General features: G+C 36.0%; 1 protein-coding gene across 1 annotated transcript in view; it reads right to left on the reverse strand.

The window, feature by feature from the left end:
* LOC117332843 (LIM/homeobox protein Lhx1-like) overlaps positions 1-22,728 on the reverse strand; it is a 48,581-nt gene that overhangs the window by 5,235 nt on the left and 20,618 nt on the right. The window contains exons 3-5 of the mRNA XM_033891895.1: positions 21,818-22,368; positions 5,663-5,840; positions 799-951 (exon numbers count right to left, since the gene is read on the reverse strand). Of these exons, the coding sequence (XP_033747786.1) occupies positions 799-951; positions 5,663-5,840; positions 21,818-22,368 (882 nt within the window). The remainder of the gene's footprint in view (positions 1-798; positions 952-5,662; positions 5,841-21,817; positions 22,369-22,728) is intronic.

Here is a 22,728-nt window from a genome sequence, read left to right on the forward strand (position 1 = left end):
GACTGAACATCAAGCCTGTTATCAGTGGACAAAATCGGTGTTATAAATAGCTTTGTCAAACATTACAGGTTGATGAAGAACATAGGAAAGTTATATGGCCGACAATTATATCACTATATTTCCATATGCGGTATGGAATTGGTTGGATATTTGTTGGTATACCTAATGGTTCCATCGTCACCACTTTAGTCCTCATTTTGAGAATTTGTCTGAACCCGATCTAGTTTTGTATGGCGGTTATGTCGATAAAGTATACGACTCTTACTCTACCGGAACACCAGGTCTTACTATCTGTATTGTTTCAAGGGTCTCCATATTTAAAAAAAAACTAAAACATTTGTTCGTATATATCCTCGTTTTATCGATATCGAGTTAGGATTACGGTTTTTGGTATTTCGGTATTTTATGTTTAAAAAAAAAATAATTTTGCACTATTTCATCCCTTGATAAATAATACGTTTTTTATTACCGCTATTTTAAATATCGAACTGTGATAAAATGTCACAATATGTATTTTTCAATATGCCCTATTATTGATTTAAACCTCTGTCGTTCTCCATAAATATTTCTAATATTGCAAGACTTTTGTCGTTCTTCATAAACGTCTTTCACAATGCCCAACTTTGTCGTTCTTCAACTTCGTTCACATTGCCCAACTTTTCCGCTCTTCAACAATATCTGTCACGTTGCCTAACTGTTGTCGTTTTCCATCAACTTCTTTCACACTGCTTAGCTTTTGTTGTTCTACATTAATATATGTTACATTGCCTATGTGGGTAAAAAGAGGTAGGTACTAACCGTTATGATGTAAAGGCTGGTCGAGGTTTAGAGGCGGAGTCCCTCGCGAAGATGGAGGAAGGAAATTTAGGTTTCCAGGGCCTCCTGGTTCACCTTGACCGGGAAAGAAATCGCCATATCCTTGATAACCAGCATAAAAGTCCTGTCCATTATCTGGAAAGATATAATTTCATATTAAGTATTTTGATGATTTTTTTTTTTTAATTTTCAAAACTAAGTTACAGAGAAACAAGAACCACAACTAAGGCGATAAAACAACCATTTGATAACAACAGTAGAAATACATGTTCCCTTCCAACCCAAGCTAAAAGTTGTAACTGACCTTGACCCCAAACCCCTGAAAGGAATGAAGCTGCCAGAGTGCTGCCAAACTTTGGCGTATATATGTACAAGAAAGACGGGAGGAGAACTATAGTCCTCCCGGTTTATCCAGTAGGAGACTAATAATAGGAAACACAACATCAGATGAGACACCAACATCTAATAGGTATATAACAATAGGAACAGGTGATATTCTTAATCGGAGGAAAAACAGCAAAACAAGTGAAGGAGGAACGTTCAGATAAAATAGGGTCAACGTATCATGTATTTTTTTATTCACACAACAATGTTTGCACAACAATAAAAACAAAACAAGTTCATGTTAATTGTTCATTTTTTACTGATTTTAATTAAATCTCTTGAAGAATGATTAATATATACTTTTTGCCTTGTACTCTTCTAATCATTTAACTATATACATGTATATAGAAGAAAAAATGCTCAAACAATAACTTGACATTTTGTTTTGCTTGAATACATGATTACGGAAGTGTTAGATCTTCGCGATAGCGGTTATGTTATCACAAGTTTCCATCATCGCGGAGTGATATTCAAAGGAACGACGAAGTGGTGATGGGGGCGCGATAACTTCCGGAAGAGTAATCTCTCATCAACCCCGCCCTATCTCATCATGGTTGTCGAGCTGGTGACGATTCGTGTCTATATATAAGTATGTTGACGGCTGTCGAGGGGTCGGGGGTAGTTAAACATGCATGACTGAAAACAGCCAATATCAGATGGAGCTAGGACGAATGATTACGGATCATCATGGATGCATGGCTGGTATTGAAGATTGAGAAGTGTCAAAACGGTTATTGTGTTTGGCCTTGCACTAACTTACACACAATGAATACGGATAACGTTGTCCATTTCATTAAATATAGATATTCATAACAAAGACTGACGCTTGGTACGTGTGAGTGGACGAAACCCTCTGGAGCCTACAAATAGTAACGATGATATTCATTTTGCGCTATTGCCTGTGTACATTAAAATCTGAAGTATTAAGTATACAAAAATTATAAGTTGCATTTTATATTTAATACACATTTTACTATTGTAACGCGCAATAATGATCATTGTGTTGTTAATGTTGAATATTGAACACAGGTTCAGAATATACACACGTACTTAATGTTCTTTTAAAAGCCAATAATGAAAATTATGGAATTTATTGAAAGAATGTGTATTATGAATCTCCTCTCCATCAAGATTTTGGCTTTTGTGGGACCTTCTTCGAGTTTCACGTCATTTGCATCACCCCGAGTCCTAGAAGGACGAAATAGATGTATGATGCAGTTTAGTACATTTTGACTCTACTGTTTATAGCTTTTTTGCTAATATCTTGTGTGTCTTACAATCCAATGAGACATGATAAAGACACTTTATTGATAAATAAATATATACTAATATAAAGCTGAAGTTGACAATATACTGCATTTAACTGTCATATATGATGTAATTGTTTAGAAATGTGTTACGCTGCATGTTAATAACTATTCGTACTTGGTTATATCATTTGTCAGTAGTTTTACAGAAAATGTCATTCGGACTTTGCATACAGAGCCGCTCACGATAAAACTATTTGAATGATAAAACCATAAATTAATATAAATCGTTTTACGTCTGGTTTTCTATTTATTATTATCTATGAAGTCGTGGTCCGGTTTCTTCGTGACGACTCTAACCACTCGTAATGTATTATGCTGTAGTCGTCACTGTATGTTGTATATGCCGTCTGGGATATAACTCTATACTTATAAGCGGTGTACTGCCCCTCAGGTTTTGACTGTATGGACGGAGGTAGACTATCATAAAATTGACAAACTGTTCAAGTCTGTCAGCACCCCTTGTTGGCGGTGAGGAGTGGAGTCGGGTTTTACTCGTACGTACGGCGAACACATGTCATCTATCACTGTCTGTCCGTATACAAGGCGTGTATACAAACCGGAGCGGATCCGAGCAGGAAGGATCCGGAGACGAAAGTTTGGCATTCTTTGATACGCCGTCAAATGAGCCATTTGTGCCTCCGACTACATACGAGTCGATTGTTTAGGAGTGTAGGGTTTCCAACAGCGAATGAAGATAAATTTTAAGAGTTTAAAAAAATGAAAGGTTCGATCTCGGATTACTTGTCCACAGGTGGCAGAAATAATCATACCCATGAAAAATAATACACTCTGTCAGGGTCAAAGGTCAGTTTATACAAGGTTTTTGTAAAACTAACTCATGAATTGACTCCAAATTGCCGTGATTAACGTCTTGCATGAATTAAAATAAACGTGAGTAATTATCAATAGTTGCGATTGAAGATTAGAGAATTGCCAACACAAAAAATGTCTGTATGTAAGGTCAGCGAAATACTCGTCAAGATACAAAGGTGTTTATATTTACATGCCTTGCAATCATTTATTTTTTTTAAATATTTACAAAAACGATAGACTTTGATCACAACTGTAAAACGAATTTAATAGACATATTTTAGTACATCATAAAAACAAGTGTCTCGTGCAGTGACGATTATTTACGTTAAACGGTCCGATGGAGCATGCATCTTTAATGCGAATCCACAATGGTTTAATCCGGGTACTTGACTGTCGGTATATTGATGGGGGTTCTGGGAACATGCATGTGCGTGTATCATTTTGTGAGTGTGTTCTGTTCAAAGCGATTATGTCGTGTTATTTTTTTCAAAATGATGGCTATCTAATCAGAAAATCATAAAACATTCACGACCCTCGCACCAAGTTGTGTCATAAACTAGACATTCTAACGCTTTATGCTTCCTAAGGCGGTTTGATTCAAGGTGTGCCTTAGACATTCGAGTCGGCAAAGACAGAGCACTATTATGACAGTCAAAAAGAGGCCGGAAGTCACCTGTTCTCATGTGGATCACAGAAAGATAGTTGTGTTCGTTGATGTTCGCTTGAAGGAATACACGACAAACAAAATTATTCAAATCCAGATTTTCCTTGTGCACGTAACGGCGTCTCATACATTGATATATAATTGTACAATATAAAATATCTCAAGTTAAATTCATGAACCGACTGGAATAGAATTCAAATAAAAAATGCAGCATTCATATACAAGTTAGTGCGTTTATAAATATTTGGTATAATTGTAATGACCATGCTACATTTATATAGGTATTAAGAGGTTTCGGAGAAATACGAAGCTTCTGAATAAAACAAATGCAAAATAAAGTGTATTAAAGAACACGACAAGACTACAAAATGAAGAATGAAACGTCACCAGTGGCTTTATTATTCTATTATTGCAGAAACAAAGATCGCAAAAGCATTCCAAAATAACAAACGCTAAAACAACATTAACCAAAACAAATGGCTTACAAACCGACGTCACAATAAGGCCAAGGGCACGGGGCATGAATACGAAATCAGGGGGCGACCACTGACAACATGAATAGAGGGACGGACGTAGTCTGCAGGGAAGAGAGGATGAATGCAACATTAGACGCACAAATCCCCGTATACAGACGTTAGAGATGCCATACCCCTGGGACCAGAGCGCTCTGCCAGGGCGGGATTAGTGACATTAAAATTCATAGGCAAGTTAATCCTTCGTAATCCCCGCTACTGCAGGGTCCTGCCTGGGCCCAATGAGATACGGAATACGTGATATAAAATCGTTAAAACAGGCACAAAATGTTTTCTTCTAGACTGGATGGAATCCCAAATTATTCATCTCTTTTTAAAACTCGGCATTGTCTTCCTTTTCCCGTCGTGCATCCATGAGTGTCCCGCTGGTTGTGGCCCTAAGCGGACTGGGCGGGACTCAGTCGTGTAGCAAATATAACATGAGTGTATATTTTCATACATACTTTTTTTTTTATCTAGCTACGGTTATAACAGCGGGAACAAATCTGTATACCGAAAAGGTAGCATAAAGATTAAACTTGTCGTTTGTTTTAAATCATTCAGTCTCATAGACGATTAACATTAAACTCTCGTTTTGTAACTTCTGGTTGTTTTTTTTTTGCATGATCATGCAAATACCAATAACTACTTTGTAATGCAGCTGATTGTTAATGCGTGGAGCTGCCGACAGGAATGTGAGACTGCCGAGTACTGTAGTCTCGAAGCATACATAAATATGTATGTGCACCGACTTCATTTATCAGTAATGACGGTGGAGTCCTCAGGCTAGGTGCGCTGTAACAGGTATATTTAGTGTTCCAGCATCTGTACCAGCACCTAATACATCACATCGGCGAACTTTGATAGATATCTGACAGTGCTTAACACGATGTTGTAACTTTATGACCCAAGCACACCCTAATGACAACAGTTCAATGTAGGTAAATGTATAGATGAACGACCTTGTCATTGTAAGGAAGGTGCCTCAAGCTAAACTTGCCTTTTTGTGCGTTAGGTTGCATGACTTTAACACGTGAAACCATGTTAATGTTTTCAATTAAGCATATACTCGTTAGGAGTTACTTAATAATTCTAATTGCAGTTGTATTCCCTTCTTTCTACTGAGTTAGTTCCCTTTGATGGACAAATAAAAGAGTATCTACCTGAGAAGTAACCGAATCCAGGGCCTCCCATCATTTCTGTCTCATCTAGTTCACTAGGTGACATCCCCGTCCTCAGCGCGCGCATCCGACGTGGGTTCCGGAAAAAATGGCGTCTGGCACCTAGAGCACTTAATTGTTTCATTCTTCTTTCTTTCGACCTTCTGTTTTGAAACCATACCTGGAAAATAGGAAGTAATGAACTTATAAATACAACATTAATGTATACATTGACACTACATCTAAATGTGACACGATTCATACCGAAGTTGTTTGCTCCTTTTTGAACAATATCATAACATACACAAATGTACAATAATGTATACTTAAGTCTTGTGTTATGCAGTGTACATTGAAACTATAGGTTGCACCCTACAGCTGTTTCGTTTAAAAGTCTAGAAACTCCTGTAGTGAAGTCGAGAAAAATTGGAAATGCAAACTTTATTTATTTTACAAAAATTAAGAAACAAGTTAAATCAATCGCTTGTTGACCCGGATTGAAGCGCACGAGGGCTCTTTTCACGTTCGATTGAAGAATCGAACCCGGGCCGCCCAGGTGAAAAACAAGTGTATTTCCACTGTGCCACCCCGACCAACTCGTCAGGAAATATTAATGCTACTAATAATGCTGACAAATTTTGAATACTTTTTCTTAATTCGATAGCCAGCCCAATCCAGATAGTACGACATATACAACACCTACAAGCAGCTTTCATCATTTCATATATATATGATTGAACGAATTAAAACTCTGAGCTCAAAACTTGTTGTCGACACTCGTTTCATCATACAAAACACTATCAAATTCGCGAGTAATACATGTAATTGTTCATCAAGCAGCGAGAGAATCCTTTATTAAAGAGAGATGGATGTAATCCCAGTCCTGGTGTTGCTCTTGATGTGACGTAGACAAATTATACTCTTCGTGTATGCGATACCCTCAAAATGGATGCCAATTACTGTTTAATAGCTCATTAATACGTTCGTGTAATTATTGGTAAAAGAATAGCGCTGATGTCAAAACGCACGCACTGTAAGCAGCTTGTAGACAAAATTGTTATTCTGATAACGGATATAATGCGGTAATGAAAACCACGTGTTGTTTACTTGTCAACATAAACTATACCCATAGAATATATTGATCTTGTTCAAGGAATAACGCTTTCATAGAATGCGTCAGTCAAACGGAACACAGAAACGACAGAACTTTCAAATGCAATTTGTTTTGCCATTTACTATGTTTCGTATCCTAAATGTTACGCTTGGAACACGCTCTTAAGCATAATCACAAAATATGATAATTATACAAAAACCAATTGCAAATTTATTCATAAAATGCCATTCCCTACACACCAAATAAGAATTGTTATTTTTGTAATGATGAATGAGAAAAACAAAATGGAATATCAACGAGGTTTATTTTTTTTGTAATTAAGATCGAAGTAAATAGTTTGAGGCCAAGTCCATCGGAAATGAATTAGAAGTCAAAACATTTATCCGTTCGAAATTTTGAATATAACTCGGAAACATTACACAAACAAATCATCCGTCGTACAAGCCTCATTAACGCTTTAAAACCTACAAGTCATATTCAAACTTAATGTATTACACTTTGATCAAATCCAGGAAAAAACTCCAAAAGCCAAGCGATAAGCCCGCAGTCAGCTGTAGGTAAATTGGCATTATGACAGTAATGGCCGCGTATTATTGAAATCGGCAATGATACACCTTAAATATGTCCTCTCAAAGAAGGCTATGGCTGTGGGCAAATCGCTTTTACAGTTCTAAAGTAGATGTGACCAAAGTAAATTCAGATGATGATGGATTCATTCTAAATTGGTTTCAACGTCAGGTGTACTTTAATGTTACAAAAAAAGTAATTAGGATTCTACATATTGTATGTGTCAAAAGTACATACATGTAGAGGTAACCAATGAATGAGGACACGGAGACATATGCACAGGTGAAGTGGTACTTGTGACAAGACATCTTCACGTTCTATCGCACGTGTCTATAGACAAGGGCAACGTCACATGGTCGGGTGTAAATGTGGCTGCAGGATATAGGTAAATATTGCTGCTCCCTCTCAAGACTCCCTCTCAAGAATTTACTGAGGAAAATGTTCCAAGAGATTTTATCATGGATCATATTAGCAGGGGCGTCGCTACAAGATGTCTGTCAAGCTGTCAAAGCAGGGAAGCCCATCAACAAAGCTTTTGCATAAATGTATCTGCATGTGTGTTAGTTTTGCGTCAGGTGACAGTTATTACTGCTTCTGCTAAAGTTGATTATTTGGAGACGGCTGTGGGTCCTGGAAACTCTACGGAACAATTAAAAGCACTAACATCACAAGACAACGGTGCTCGTAAAACACAGTCTGTCATTACCATCAGTCAAACTTCGCGAAAACAGCCCAACAAAACAGCGGGATCCTCCCACCAAACTAGTATTTTACTAACCATCCCTTCATATTAGAAAATAGAACGTCTAACGACACATTATGTTTTTTTGTTTCAAAGATCAAAATCAAGTGAGGGGATTCAATCCATACTGAAAGCCCCTTAAAACATTGTCAAAGCAATGTCTCCTTCTACTTCTTCAATGTCCTCCATGTTCCATTTTCGTTTCCTCATACCTCAGGCGTATCTTGCCTTGTATTATTGGTTTTGAGTTAGAAATTCGCGTTTGTTTTCAAGTCGCTGTTCCATTGTTATTTCTGTGTAAAGGTCTTGGTGAGTCAGTCCGAATTTCTCATCAATTTGCCCCTTCTATAAAACAACCCTAATACCATATCTATAGTGGCTTTTAGAAAATAAAACCGGAATGCTCCCAAATAAATTATCTATAAATCCACTACTGGTACTTGAGGAGAAGCTACTATAGATTATATCAGTCGAAAGTTATTGCTCAACTATTTGCACAACCAACCATATTTGCACATTACTAATATATGTGGTTCTTGTCGGTGGGCCTTTCGGGACGTCTATATCAGTGAGCCACTTTCAAGTCATAATGCAGTCTGACATTTCCTGATTGTAAAGTCACTTAATCATTAATTTCGTCGAGGAATGTGCCCATGAGTTTGTTTTTATTGAAATTGGAACTAGTACTTCGTTATGATAAGGGAAGGTTTAAATCAAAACTCACGTCGCAATATTTTGTCTAGATTAAATACTAAAACGCGACCACCGGGGACAAATCTAATAAATCAGGAACTGAATGTGTTGTCATGTTCCATGACCATCGAGAAAGGACATGCCATTTGGCATTTGACTCGTTAGGGATGAGGTGTGTGCCTCTTGGGCTTCAGGCAGGTGTCAATTAAACTCCTCATTCCGTTGTGTCATTTCATCATTTGACAAATTAATAGAAAGTGATAGGGTTCTCACTCTACAAGACACATTTATACAAAGTACAACAATGTTTAACAGTGTATAAACTACGCGGTAATCACTTACGAAGAGGTCAATTACACCCCTCTGAGATATCCGGGGTTGACAATTTCCTCCCGACGGGGGCCTACTTAGCTGACCATTATCCGCGGACTTGGCAGATTTAGTTTGTCCGGCTCGAACCTAACTTGACAGTCGTTATCTCACGAGCATCGATAGCTCAAACAATGACGATGATCATGGACCAGTATCGGCCATTCAGGGTAGTCTACTGGATTTTGTCCAAGCCTCTCACCCGTAAATGGAGATACTGCCCGGTCTGTGGTCTTGCTGAGATCAAATGAGATTAAGTTGGAAAAGAAAACACAAAATGATTGTTATTGATAGTTTACTTTCGCTTTAGGGCAGCTGGACAGCGTGGTCATAGAATACGAAATAAATTTCGTATATATAAGTCATGAAAACAGCCGAGGGTGGACATTCCCTATACAAAGCATTGTTGTGGTTTTCACACAGCCATGTCGAATACGCAGGATTGACAGCTATAGAATATAGTGTAAGCGATCAACTGTGCCAACCCCTGCTGTTATTCTAGAGATTATACAATCGGTGTGGACTCGGCAAGTAAGACAGGGTGATTGAAGCAATAAAATCGCACAAATACCTTAATCGACTTTGATCATTGTTTTATTTATAGAAGGATTTATCATACAGGTCCAGACCTAAAATCGCCAAAAGGTACGTCTTGGGGTTCGTCACGCATCCCTGAATCCACAGGTGTTTGCGGTAAATAAAAGTTCGCTGAAGACATTAGATTATTTTTGTTTGTGGTTCTTGTGAAGTACCGAATCTGAATGGACGCAAAGAAAACATTGGCTATAGACTTTCTATATATGTAACTTTCACAGTTCGCCTTTTCTTTGGTACACTGGATAGTAAGGGCACCACCAGACGCCAATGAACCAAACGATTTAATTATCAATTATGATCTACGAAAGTTCAAAGCACTTCGTTTACATAAAAACAAATTTAATAAATTAGCAGAATTTGAATGTACGTTTAAAACCTTTTTTAACTTTTCGATTTAAAGATTATGAACTCGTAAAGTGTATGTGTCCGTGAGGTACCTGCCCTCTCTTATTTGTGCCTAAAGGACATTCCCTATATATAGGAGGCTCTAGCATTCCTAACAAGAAAAATAAATTCCAACCAATTAATCACAATAAAAGTACACAACTCCAATACAACAAATAGCTATGAATCATAACTTTGCACAGAACAGGCGTCTAGGTGTAAACCAGTTATCCCGGCATTTCACAAGGCAGTTCGTATTTCTCCATTGTACGAACATTAGTTAAACTGGGGTCTCAATTAAAATTCTGCACCGCGAGGAGTGAATTGCATACGTATTTGCATTTAATGGCACGATATTTTTATTTATTCTTTTTTTTTTCCAGGTTGAAACGTCGGTTTGTTTTCCTGATGACGACTGGTAAATACCACAGCCTAAGATAAATATACAAATTCCGTTGACATTTACTAACGCACATATAATTCTTTCAATTAAATCTTGATATTTTAGACAATTGTACATGTACTTTTAAAACGTATCTGGATCTGTTTAACAAGCATTATAATATAATAATAAACAATAGTATGTTTTCGTAACTTAAATAAAAATATGAAACAGGTTTGTCTAACCGTAATACGGTTATAAACTCCTCATTGAAATAAAGGTTTTATGAAAACCGATGTCAAGGAAGACAACGAAGTAAAATCAGCGGGTTGTAAAATATCAATAAAGGCTACAACCGATGAGACTGAAGATCACTGTTGATTTATCTGTTCCACAAACAAAGAGGTGTACATATTTTTAGGAATGTTTACGTAAGTCGCCTAACAAACCCATTAACTGGAATATCACAGATTTGTACAAAATCTGAAACATCCTTTATCTTATCCTTCGAAAACAGAAAAAAAAAACAATCCAAACAAAATTAGTCCATTCTCTTCCAATTTTAGTTAACAGAACATTTTGTGTCGTCTGTCCCTTATCATAAATTCACAACTAGCCAGGGGGAAAGTAATGTCCACCCGACATCAAGCACCATCGTTTACAGGTTATGTTTATCTTCTCATCGAATACGTTCACGCATGGACGATAAAGTTCATCAATATTAATGAGCATGTTGTCGGACGCGTACACGGAAGGCGTATGTCAGTATGATTCTGTCGGGCTGTGTCCACTCAACCGAATCACATTCCCAATAGCCGCCATGGATAAGTTTTGTTCTTACTCATATTGAGTATCTAAGAATCGATGCGGAAGCCGGGTAAAGATTACACAGAATTTCTGTTACACGCAAATTTGTTTAAGTGAAGCAGAATTCAAAAAATATTCCTGCTTGAATAGATTACTTTGGTTTGGATTTAAGTAGGTTTAGTCTTGAGATTTAAACAGAATAAGGTGAATCCATGCATTTTATCGATTTTGTCGACGGCATTCCGATGAGAGCCGGTCGGTCCTCTACTCAGTTGATAGACTCGGTTGGCTATACAGTATTAGCGAGTAGCCAGAGAGAACAGTAGAGGTAAAACAAACACAGGCCCGGCTCACATCGTTGTGCACCTGTTTAGAAGCCCACAAAAAGATGATGTAGGGTGTTTTTTTCTCTGAGTAGTAACTGGTACGAGACGCTACGATGCATTTCGTCAATACACGCAGGGTTTAAATCTGTAATCCCCTTTATGACATGAATTTCCACTCGAAAGGGTAACCATCATTTGTATTTCCAGTTCTGGCAAATGGGGTTTTGTTTGAGCGGCCACAGTTGGCACCGAAAGCTTCCGAAGGGATAATCCCATCTCGATTATGGAACAGAAAATGGACGAGTAATCCCATGATGGGGAATCGATTCCGAGTCATTTCCACCCCAGATATGTGTAATGTTCCGTGACCAATACACAAAAGCTGTGTACCGACACCCCCCGGCAATCGTCGAGCCCTGACGGAAAAACTCTCTAGAGGGTAGGAGAGGCGGACCGGGCATTGGGAACGGCGAGGTGTGAACTCCTGAAAATGTTCGTATATCGGCCGAACCGTGAGCAGAATAGCACAGCGTGCGAACATAACGTTATAATAAACATCCCCGTCACACCATAATATGTACTCTGTACGACCATGGTGATGGGAATAACGCGTTCAGTGGTACGTTTGTAATACATTAAATTATGAGAAACTTGAAATAGACAAGTTGTGGCAGACCTATCCCGTATCGTTACAATACGCATACCTAAATCGAGTACCTGTTGATGTCGTCAACCATCACATTTAGATATACAAAAAAACTGTATTATAAAGATGAAATAATGTTGAGGAAAAACATACAAAGTTTATCAATATCTACTTATTTCATTCCTGACTGCTGACAGGATTAAAATGTATTTTTATGTAGGGAGATATAGCACAAAAAACGGTATGTGAAGCGACGGTTAATTATGAAGTACTCTCCGGTTGATTTTATGTTAAAGCTCAGAAAACATAGACATATGTTCAAGATAATCTTTATTTTACTGTACACAATCCCTGTGGAAATCCACTTTTATTTTAAACGGTGACGTCCTCCTTTGGTTAACATAATATCCTATATAAGCCAATAAAAATGTCTGTTACAAGCAAGATTGATTGATTTAGTATTTGGCGATCCCTTGAATAATGATATTTATTAGGAAATTGAATGAAATGTTTTGTTTTATTGTAAGATTATATTTTCATAACGTAAAAGACTGATTCATTTTACACCAGATGTAATTTATCTTGTTATGGCGATCATTTCTCCAACGACATCGAATCGATGGAATTGGTGACGTCATACAATTTAGGGAGATCCCGTGATTCCGAAGTGGCTCAAAAGTCGCATTATCTGAGAGTCTGTTTAAACATGACGGGGAATCGCTTGTCAGCCTCGACACCGGATCAAACACTCATTATACACCAGGAGGCGCTTCGGTCGACTGGGACAGACTGCCAACTTGTCCTCGGCATAGTCTTCAGGCAGGAAATATGAAAATTATCAGTTTCAGAATCTCGACTTCCACTCTTGAGCGAGCTTAAAAAGACCGCTCACGATCGCTTAAGGTTTTTTTTGTTCTCAAAGAAAAAATACATTCGATCCTAAGAAATTTGATTTATGAAGATCGAATGGAAGATATTGTGTCTTGGTATTAGAAAATTGGGAGAATTTCCAGAAAGGGGTTTTCCAGTTGCATTTAGCATTTGGAAATATTGCAAGTAACTTGTGATACATTGCCAAACGCCTATACACGATGATGATGACCTAAAAAAAGATATATGAGATCGAATTTCGATCCTGTAACATGTGTATGCTCCGCAGCTGAGTTGGTTCGCCTTTGGTGGAAGCGGTGGGATGTGAGTAGTGATGGTTTTGACACTACGTCATTCAAGACACACCCGGTCCATCATTACGCTAACATTGATCCATCAGGTCGTGTAGAGGACATTATTAACAGTCAACAGCCATTGTTGTTAGTGGGCAGGGGATCCAGCAATCGAACTCAATAAATTACAGACACATTAGCTCGCGCTTACTGAACAGCTGTTCAAGACTCAATCTGGAGATGTGGTTATGAATAATTATATAGAAGGACGATGTTGTTATCGCGGTGTATCGTATTCATTAATTTGATTTAGTTCTTGATTTTTACCACATAAAATCTTACGTTTTAAATAATAAATGAAGATGTTTTATAGAATAACGATTTTTCCGTGAGTGTTAATACAGTAAACACGTGAAAATAACGGTAAACGGAAAATGAAGTGTCGCATGTAGCAATTATACATAAACGTTATCAACCCAGGGTCAATTCTAATCTTAAGTAATAAACTGTATCACATTTAAGACATTTAGTATAAAAACAAATTTACAACCACACGTAATATATTTGACTACCCACTGATAATCACAATATGTCATACTTATTTAACGGTGTCTTCAATCGATATAAAATAAAACCTCAGATGCTGGATCGTATAATCATATAAACGCTTTCATTCGTTAAAAGTGAAAAATTCCATAAGATTCCGTTTTTGTTTTTTGTTTTGTTCAATTTGGACAGCTTGTAAAATAATGCGTTCTTTAAGTCAATCAAATTTCCTTTAAATTGGTCTTTCGGTCAGATGCATAATGTCTCGAAATAGTAGCAATTATCGGCTAGTTGCTTTATCTATTGTTGGCGATATACAATTATGCTGTGTATTCCTATATATTTTATTTCGCTGTTATTTCAGCTAGCAGTGTTATTCTACCATTTGTTTTGTCCATTGCCAACATCTTTACTTCATGGATATTTTTGTGGTATCACATGTTCCATAATTATTTGCCTTAGAGTATTTAACCATTCCTAGGTGACACCTGCAAGTAATGTTCTGAATAAATGATATATACGGGAATGGTTTGAAAATGTCGTCTCCATAAAACAGAGATAAACAACTTGCTTATCTTTATCAAACACATTTAGCAAAAATGCTTAAATCCAATCGAATGAATCGTTTGAGATTAGACAAGTTGGATAATGTTCGGAGCCCCTCAGTCCTCACACATATCCACTAATCCCATAGGAATGGCTTGTCAAGTCGTATTAATATCACACCTCCATCTGATATCATCTTTACGACACTTAATAGGCAGAACAATATAACTCAGTGTTCCTACAAAATCCTTTACGGGATTAGCCTTGGGCACATTGCGTGGTGTTTTAGACAAGACGTGTTAGTTCGCTTAATAAATCCATAAGGACACGAACGGTACCTAACAAACGTGATACACAAATAATAAGCTGTAATAAATACCGATTGATATTTATGTAACACTGTTTGTTTACTATATTTGTTTACGCTTCAAGGAATCTCAACTTTCAATCAAACAGAATTAATATTTATTTTGTATATTTTGTGAGGCATTGAAGACTTAGAAATACTCTTGAATGATAAATTATGATACTTTCGTCCCAAAACTCTCCGTTTTTATTTTCTAAGAAAGTGAAACGCGCCAATCTATTATTTATATTCACATCTGCTTAGAGTTTAAACCAAATCGTTTCCTCCAATTCAAATTAGGGTTTTTTCATCCTCTTTACATTATCTATAGCATCATAGCTTTCCACATACATAATTGATTCATACATTTTCATACTTTTGTCAAAAATCTTGTTCAATTTGTTCAAACATGTTAAGGAACGTTTCTGTATAACAGTGAATATAGTTTAAATCTGGCATATAACAAATTCACACAGAGAAATATTTGCACAAAATGTATTAGTTATAAAATAGCAAAATATTGGTACAATTAATATACTGTTGCAGTATAACACATGGTTCTGTGTATGCAATACATCTGATATCTGCATAAGGATACCTCTCTGATAGTATTTACTTAATGCAAGCTAGTGAAAGGTTATTAGGTAAGATTTATAGCCGTTTTCTATAGATATTTAATATCATTTTCAACATGGTGTATATAAGACACCATTTAAAAAAAACTAACTCGTTCTACTATTGATAGTAAATGGATAAATCTCTACATATATCACCCATTAAATCCATTGTTACTAGATACAATGCTTTATCTACGATCAATCACCTCGTACTTTCTCCATTTATTCACCTTACCTTCAGGTAAAAAAAATTTTTCTTCACTTTACATAATTATTCCTCAAAAAGACCCATTCGTTGTATCAAACTCATTATCAAGTATTATGGGTGTAAATTCAATTTTCGAGTGACATAATAGCCAGGAGGTGAATTTTCATTACCGTTACTTTAATATTGATTGAATACTGAAGATTTGAGATACGTTTTTGATAACAGTATCTCAATGTAACGAGTTTATACGACATCAGACGATTGGATCTCTATATTAATTGTTGAAATATGTGAGATATCATGCAGCTGACACATACATTCAAACGTAGAAATACTGTTTTAATATTGTAATTAAAATCCATTAACAAGTGGTTTTTATTCAGTTTTCAGATCATTTTCAAGGCGTTTTAACGATTAAAATCCGTTATTAGCTTGTAGATTAATAGACAGCTTTCGGTCATTAAATATGATTCATGACTTGTATCATTCTAATATGGAGGTCATATTTCTACAAAAAATCTATAGAAATTGGATTAAATATGTAATCAGATATTTAATTTTCACTTTAGAAATCATTTAAATTATTTTGGTAATAACGCCTATTTTACATATGAATACATACTAATTCATGAAGTGGGCCAATCAGAGCACGTCATTTCGCAACTGTTATGGACACCGAGAACCAGACTTGTCAAGATTTCACGTGGTATATAACAATTACACGTGCTAAACAAGCAACATTCATTTCCCGTTATCCTCTTACTTTCATCATGTTACAGCAGAAAATGTTTATCGACTACTTTTGTCGTCCATTCTCCTCGTGTATCACGTGCAGCAGTTTCGACATGTATCATTTTATCAGCGAGGGGATCTTGTGCGAACCTAAATCGTTTACAGTGATGAAAATTGCGCATATACACCTCTTTACCAGCACATCCCGGCAATACTCATTAATCAAAACCAGTATATTAGGGTAGAACGCCGATCTACTGGTGTTTGGAGATCGTCATGCATGACTTATTCTGTAGGGTATCGTCCCATCATCATGCCGCGGGTCTATATACTTGGAGTATGGGTGGCATGAGCTCATGACGACTTCACACAAAGTACCACTTTTGTCGTCAGCCCTTTTGAAACGAGACCAGTCTTCTATCGTTTCCCTAAGTATTTCATAAGAAAACGTTTCACTTGAATGCTTTTAGCTAGTTTTCCCTTTAATGATAATGAATATATTTTTGTAAACTTAACGTAAAATGTTTTCGACAGCCACGGATATGATTTATGGCCGCCATTGGAGGCAAATTTGCTCGATAACTTTTGGAGCTGTCAACCCTATCGTGTGGAGGAAATCGCGGCCTTTGTCGTCTGCTCGTCTACGTCGTAGGTAAATCGCAGGTATATGAAGTAAGTATCATTAACAATCTGGGGTCGCGGTACCACCGTTTGAAAACACATACATCATATACAAGATCTAGGTAGGTGGGTAGGAGGTTATGCCGAGGAAATATATCAACATAAACACTCTAGACATACTGACAGTGAATTTTATTTATAATGACGTAATTTTGATGATTTATTATTTTAAATTCGAGCATTGAATAATGTTCCTCAACAACGAGGATTTTTTTTTTTAATATTTGTTGCATTGACAAATTCAGTATATATATTTATATAAATACTTCTTTTTAAGTGATTCAAAGACATCTCTGAGATTGATTAGTATCATAAAACATCAAATACAAGCAATGGCGGAATTATGACGTGCTCCCAATACGTAATATCCCACAACACAATATATTAACAACAATAATAAAAATTTTGAGTTAGAGATAATTGAGCCAAAATAGAGTCAACTGTTTCATCCTTGTAGGACTCATCATTGATGCTAAGGGACCAAACCTAGGAGACAATTGAGGGAACTCAAAAGAGGTGAAAAGATGTGTCAAAATCGTGATGGGGAGGTTCTACAGCCCGATAATTCAATAAATTCAATAATTTCAATATTGGATTTCAAAAGAACGTCAGGTTTATTATTATGTAACGTAACATAAAATTTATCAAAACAAAACTGCCTGCAGATTCAGCTAAAGTACAGATAGTGTTTTTTTTAATGCATATTTAAAAAGGATAAGTAGACTGTTTGCTAATAGTATTACAGATATTCATATAACCAAACTTGAAAGATATTATTAATTTTTTCTTATTAACTTAAAACTACCTCAAATTAATGGTTTCTAAGAACACAAGTACATAACATTTGTTTTTTCAGTTATACTATAATAATCCAACGTTTCCGAGGATCCATTGTCTGGTAGGGGGATATTAATACGCAGGGGAATTCCGTGTAAACTAACGGCTGGTGATGCTAAATGGAATGCATTGAAATGTCCTGTCCGTTAATACGCCACTAATTGAAAACAGAACTTGCAGAGGAAAACAAATTTTAATGTACAAAGTTAATGGACAATATCTATGAACATTTACAGATACCTTTAATATTTATGTACATTTGTATAAAACAAAAAGTGTTTTTAATGAACGTAGTGCATTCGTAAAATTACATGAACCTGTTAAACGGAATTCAATAAGACACTGATACCAGCACTTTCAATGTATGACGCATTTCAAAGATGACGGAAATGTTTTATCTATGTTAATTTCTCCCTCCTTGGCGGCGGATTTACTATTTCATCGTTAAGCTTTATATGCACGAATTGTAGTCAAGAGGTTGCTATGAAGTAACAAAAAAAAACATAACAGATTTTCGCATTTCCATATTGCCATAGAAATTTAAATCTTCAGATCTTTACTAAATGGTTAAATAATTAAAATTCCTTTAAACATCTTTATTGTATTTCTCAGTATATTCTCTAAGCAACGAATAACAAAACGATTTTTTTTATATTGATGTTTTGATTTTGCTTGAAATAAGATTTATTTTGCAAATCTTTTAAATGGTAATTAACAAACAAACATGTAAATTTAAGCAAAAACATATTAACTTTCTAGTCTGCCCAATGATTATTATTTTGTTTATTGTTTACATAGTATTGGTATGGTTAATATGAAAATAAGATAAAATTGAAGAGTTATATAGATTGTATGCATTATATATGCAATTATAACATGATTTATGTAAATCATATTCAAAATATGCATTAAGTTATTGTTGTTGATCAAACAATTTAATAAATATATTGTTTGATAAAATAACATAAATGTGTAATTTTGTGAACATAGAAGATCAACATAACAGATAAAGTTAATAATCGATAACTTGGATCTTTTATGATCACAGATTCAACCGATGCACAATGACTTCATCAAACTGAACCGTATGTATATTTATTGTTAATAAAGTAAAACATAATTGTCGACATCGTGTATCCTAGCTACAATCTTAAGTCGGCATGCACATGTATATCGCACACAAAGCAACATTTTCTCGCTTTTATCATAGATAATTAAAGCCGCAATATAATAATGTACGACGCTAATTATTTAATCGGCAGTGCGCGTGAAAAAGGATGTGCTGTTGCTTTACGATTACTTTGAAGCCGTTGGAAACAATTACAAAGATGTGAGATTAACACAAAGCCGGTTGTCATGCAGCTGATGCCGGCAAACCTTTGGGCTTCATCTACTCTGGTCTGATATTTATTATTATTTACATTTTGTGCGAGTTGTTTTGTCGACCTGTAAATTTACATTTTGGTTAAATAAATGCCTTAGTTAATTCCGACAAGTTTGCTTCAATTTTAAAGGTTTACATGCTAATCTGAACATTGTTATAAATATATCCGGGTCGATTATAAACGCATTTTGTCAAGGATAAATTCACAATTTCAGACAACAGTGTGGGAACGGCTGTAACAAAATGAAGTCGACTCGACCATTAACAGCAGTAGGAGTTATAAAATGTTTACGCACTTCAGTTTAACGTTTACAGCTCTTACAAATTAACACTTATACAATGGAAGCACAGGTAATTTCTTAGAAGGAACTCACAAGATGGCTTTTTAAAAAATATTAAGATCTTATTTCAACGTCGTTGCGTCAACTTACGGTTATAAACACTGAAATTAATATATAACATATCCATAAGAAACTCATTTACATAGATCTTCCAAATACTGTTCGTTTCGCATTACTTGCAGGCCTCGATTTTAGTGTAGGTCATATCTCAATTCTTTGACTGGAAATCTGCGGCTAATCCGTTCGGTGTCGAAAAACATTCAGCACCTGTACAATTCCAGACTTATAAAATCTACATCTGTGCATGGAAATTCATCACCGTTACTTCTTTTTAAACTGTGTTACTTTTCATCGCTTATATTGTATACCTTATCATCACATATACGTCGTATTATGCAATACTTATTCTACATATTTTATTCTTCTTTTTAGTGACAAGTACATCTATTTCGTATGTTAAAAAAATCACCATGAATTTTATTTAATTTTTTTTCATGTAAAGACGAATGATGAAAATAATTGTATCGATGGTTTAATCTATCCCAGTATAGCTTATAGGAATAATCCAATAATACAGATAGTCAAACGCAATAGCCACCGCACATGACCGAGATAAACAACGCCATAAACACATTCAAACAATAAAGCAAGAATATAGCCCTTTTTCTTCAGTCGTTGATGGTCCTTGAAACAATTATTAAAACAAAAGTTTTCATGGTTCTTGTAACATTAATACAAAACGTTAGAGCTAAGCTGTGGTATCAGAATTCGTACGTGCTGAATATTTATGATCTTATTAGTTTCTCTGTTGTACTATAATGGCGATTCCTGAATTGTGCATGAATGTATAGCATTGCAGACAACAGTTGTCGAGAAAGGTGTGATATTACGGTGCTGCGATAGCATTCTAACACTTAACATTAACTATCGTTTTTATTGCTACATTTACTTGTTGAAGTCAATCATATATAATTACTAGTATTTGACCTTTCCGGGCCCCAATGTGAAGGAGAAAAAATAAGTCAACTCTAAAATTGATAAACCAATTTGTAAAAGCACCCGAAACGATCATTTTTATAAACTGACGATGTGAATTTAAATAGTTCTCCAATATGTCTATTTCTATAAGACTACTTGATGGAAAAGAAAACTATTTGATTGATATGTCTCCATTTTTGGGGAGGATTAAATTAGAGGATGGGGTATTTAGCGAGTGCAATGATATTTACAACTGTAACAAGAAATCCTGTCACAGATTTTAGCGAGCGTTTTGGCTTTGAGTCTATACATAGAGGTTAATACCAACACACACAGACACCCGTGAATACAGGAGTTGCCATTGCTCCTTTCTGTGTCACGAGCGTCTCACCGTGCAAATGAAATGAAAACACCCACAGGCGTCAAAACAAATCCACAAAGATCCGGGCCGTCATTCGCCCTGGGCTTTATTGTGTGCCTCTAAAAAGCTGGGTAGGACTGAAATTGGAAACCTTTTCTTCAAGCTTATTCCCATTCACTGTCCAGGTTTGAATCCCGTCGAAGTACATTTAAGGAATTTACGGTCTGGGAAAACAGCATTCATGCTAGTTGTATAGAAAGGTCAGCTAACAAGAGCGCACGATTCCATTCTCATAGAGAGTTGTTTTGTTGAAAACAAATTTGCATTTCCGGAAAATATATTTATGCTATGTTTTAGTTGAAAAATGATTTGATGATAAATTTGTGATACACGTAGAAAATCAACGGCTTCACAATAACGAACTCATCTCTGCATTATTTTGACACCTGAAGCAAACTTTATACTTATCGCAGAGGTGATAAATATGAGAGACAGAGAGAGAGAGAGAGAGACAGAGACAGAGACAGACAGAGACAGAGAGAGATACAGAGACAGAGACAGAGACAGAGAGAGAGAGAGAGACAGAGAGAGAGAGAGAGAGACAGAGAGAGAGAGAGAGACAGACAGACAGAGAGACGTAATATCTATCTCGTTTAGTGGTTTACATACTTGATCTTTCCTAGTTTCAACACGATAAATCTTGTTTAAGTATGCAAACAGAAATGGACGATCTTCCAAACGAAACCAGTTATCATTAGATTAAAACAATTAAAACCAAACAGTTTTTTTACCTGAATCACCCTCATGTTGAGTCCTGTTTCCTGAGCTAACTGTTCCCGGATGTGACGTGTTGGTTTAGGAGTAGCATTGAATGCCGACTTCAAAACTTCCAATTGTTTTGCTTTTATCGTAGTCCTTGGTCCTCGCCGTTTGGCTCCTGCATTAGAATTACCACTTCCTTCCACCAGTTCCTCGCACGATCTGTCGTCCACTTCCGGTGTCGTTTGACCCGGGTTTGGAGGAATAGAATTCCCATTGGTGTCACAACTTTGTGTACTATGATTAGAGTCCGATGAAATTTTAAGCAGTGCTGTATCGTCCTTCAATGGATCGGGACTAGAGGGGATGGAGTTCATGTCGTTTTTGTTGTTGATGATGTTGTTGTTGTTATTGTTGTTATTGGCAATGTTTGTGTTGTTATTTAAAGTGATACTAGACAAAACATTTTCCTTTGTGTCTATTTCTGCACTGTTGTCACCATCAATACTAAAGTCTCTGTCTGACAGATTAGCTGTGTGCTCCAACTGGTCGAGTTCTGCTTCGTCCTCTATATCAGAAGACCCTGTAAGATATGAAACGAATGTTAATATCTACTCTTCATAAAAAATACGCATTAAAGTTGATGTGAAAATCCATTGCAAGCTCAAAGATATGTTAATATCCACTTTATTACACACGATATTCATTAAAAAGATGTGTGTCTCAAATAGAAAGATATGTTACTCTTAATTAAAGTAGAGGTTAATTAAATAAATTTAGTCTCCAAAAGATAAAGATGAAATAATCTAAAAAAGAAAATCGACATCTTTCAGAAAGTTTTCAATGTCTGAACAAACAACCATATTAATATTTAATGTCGAATTCGTACCAACTCAAAAACCGTTAAGAAACAATCCTGCATGGATCATGTTTCTTCGATGCA

Source organism: Pecten maximus, chromosome 8 (genome assembly GCF_902652985.1).
Source record: "Pecten maximus chromosome 8, xPecMax1.1, whole genome shotgun sequence".
In the NCBI taxonomy this organism is placed as follows: domain Eukaryota; kingdom Metazoa; phylum Mollusca; class Bivalvia; order Pectinida; family Pectinidae; genus Pecten; species Pecten maximus.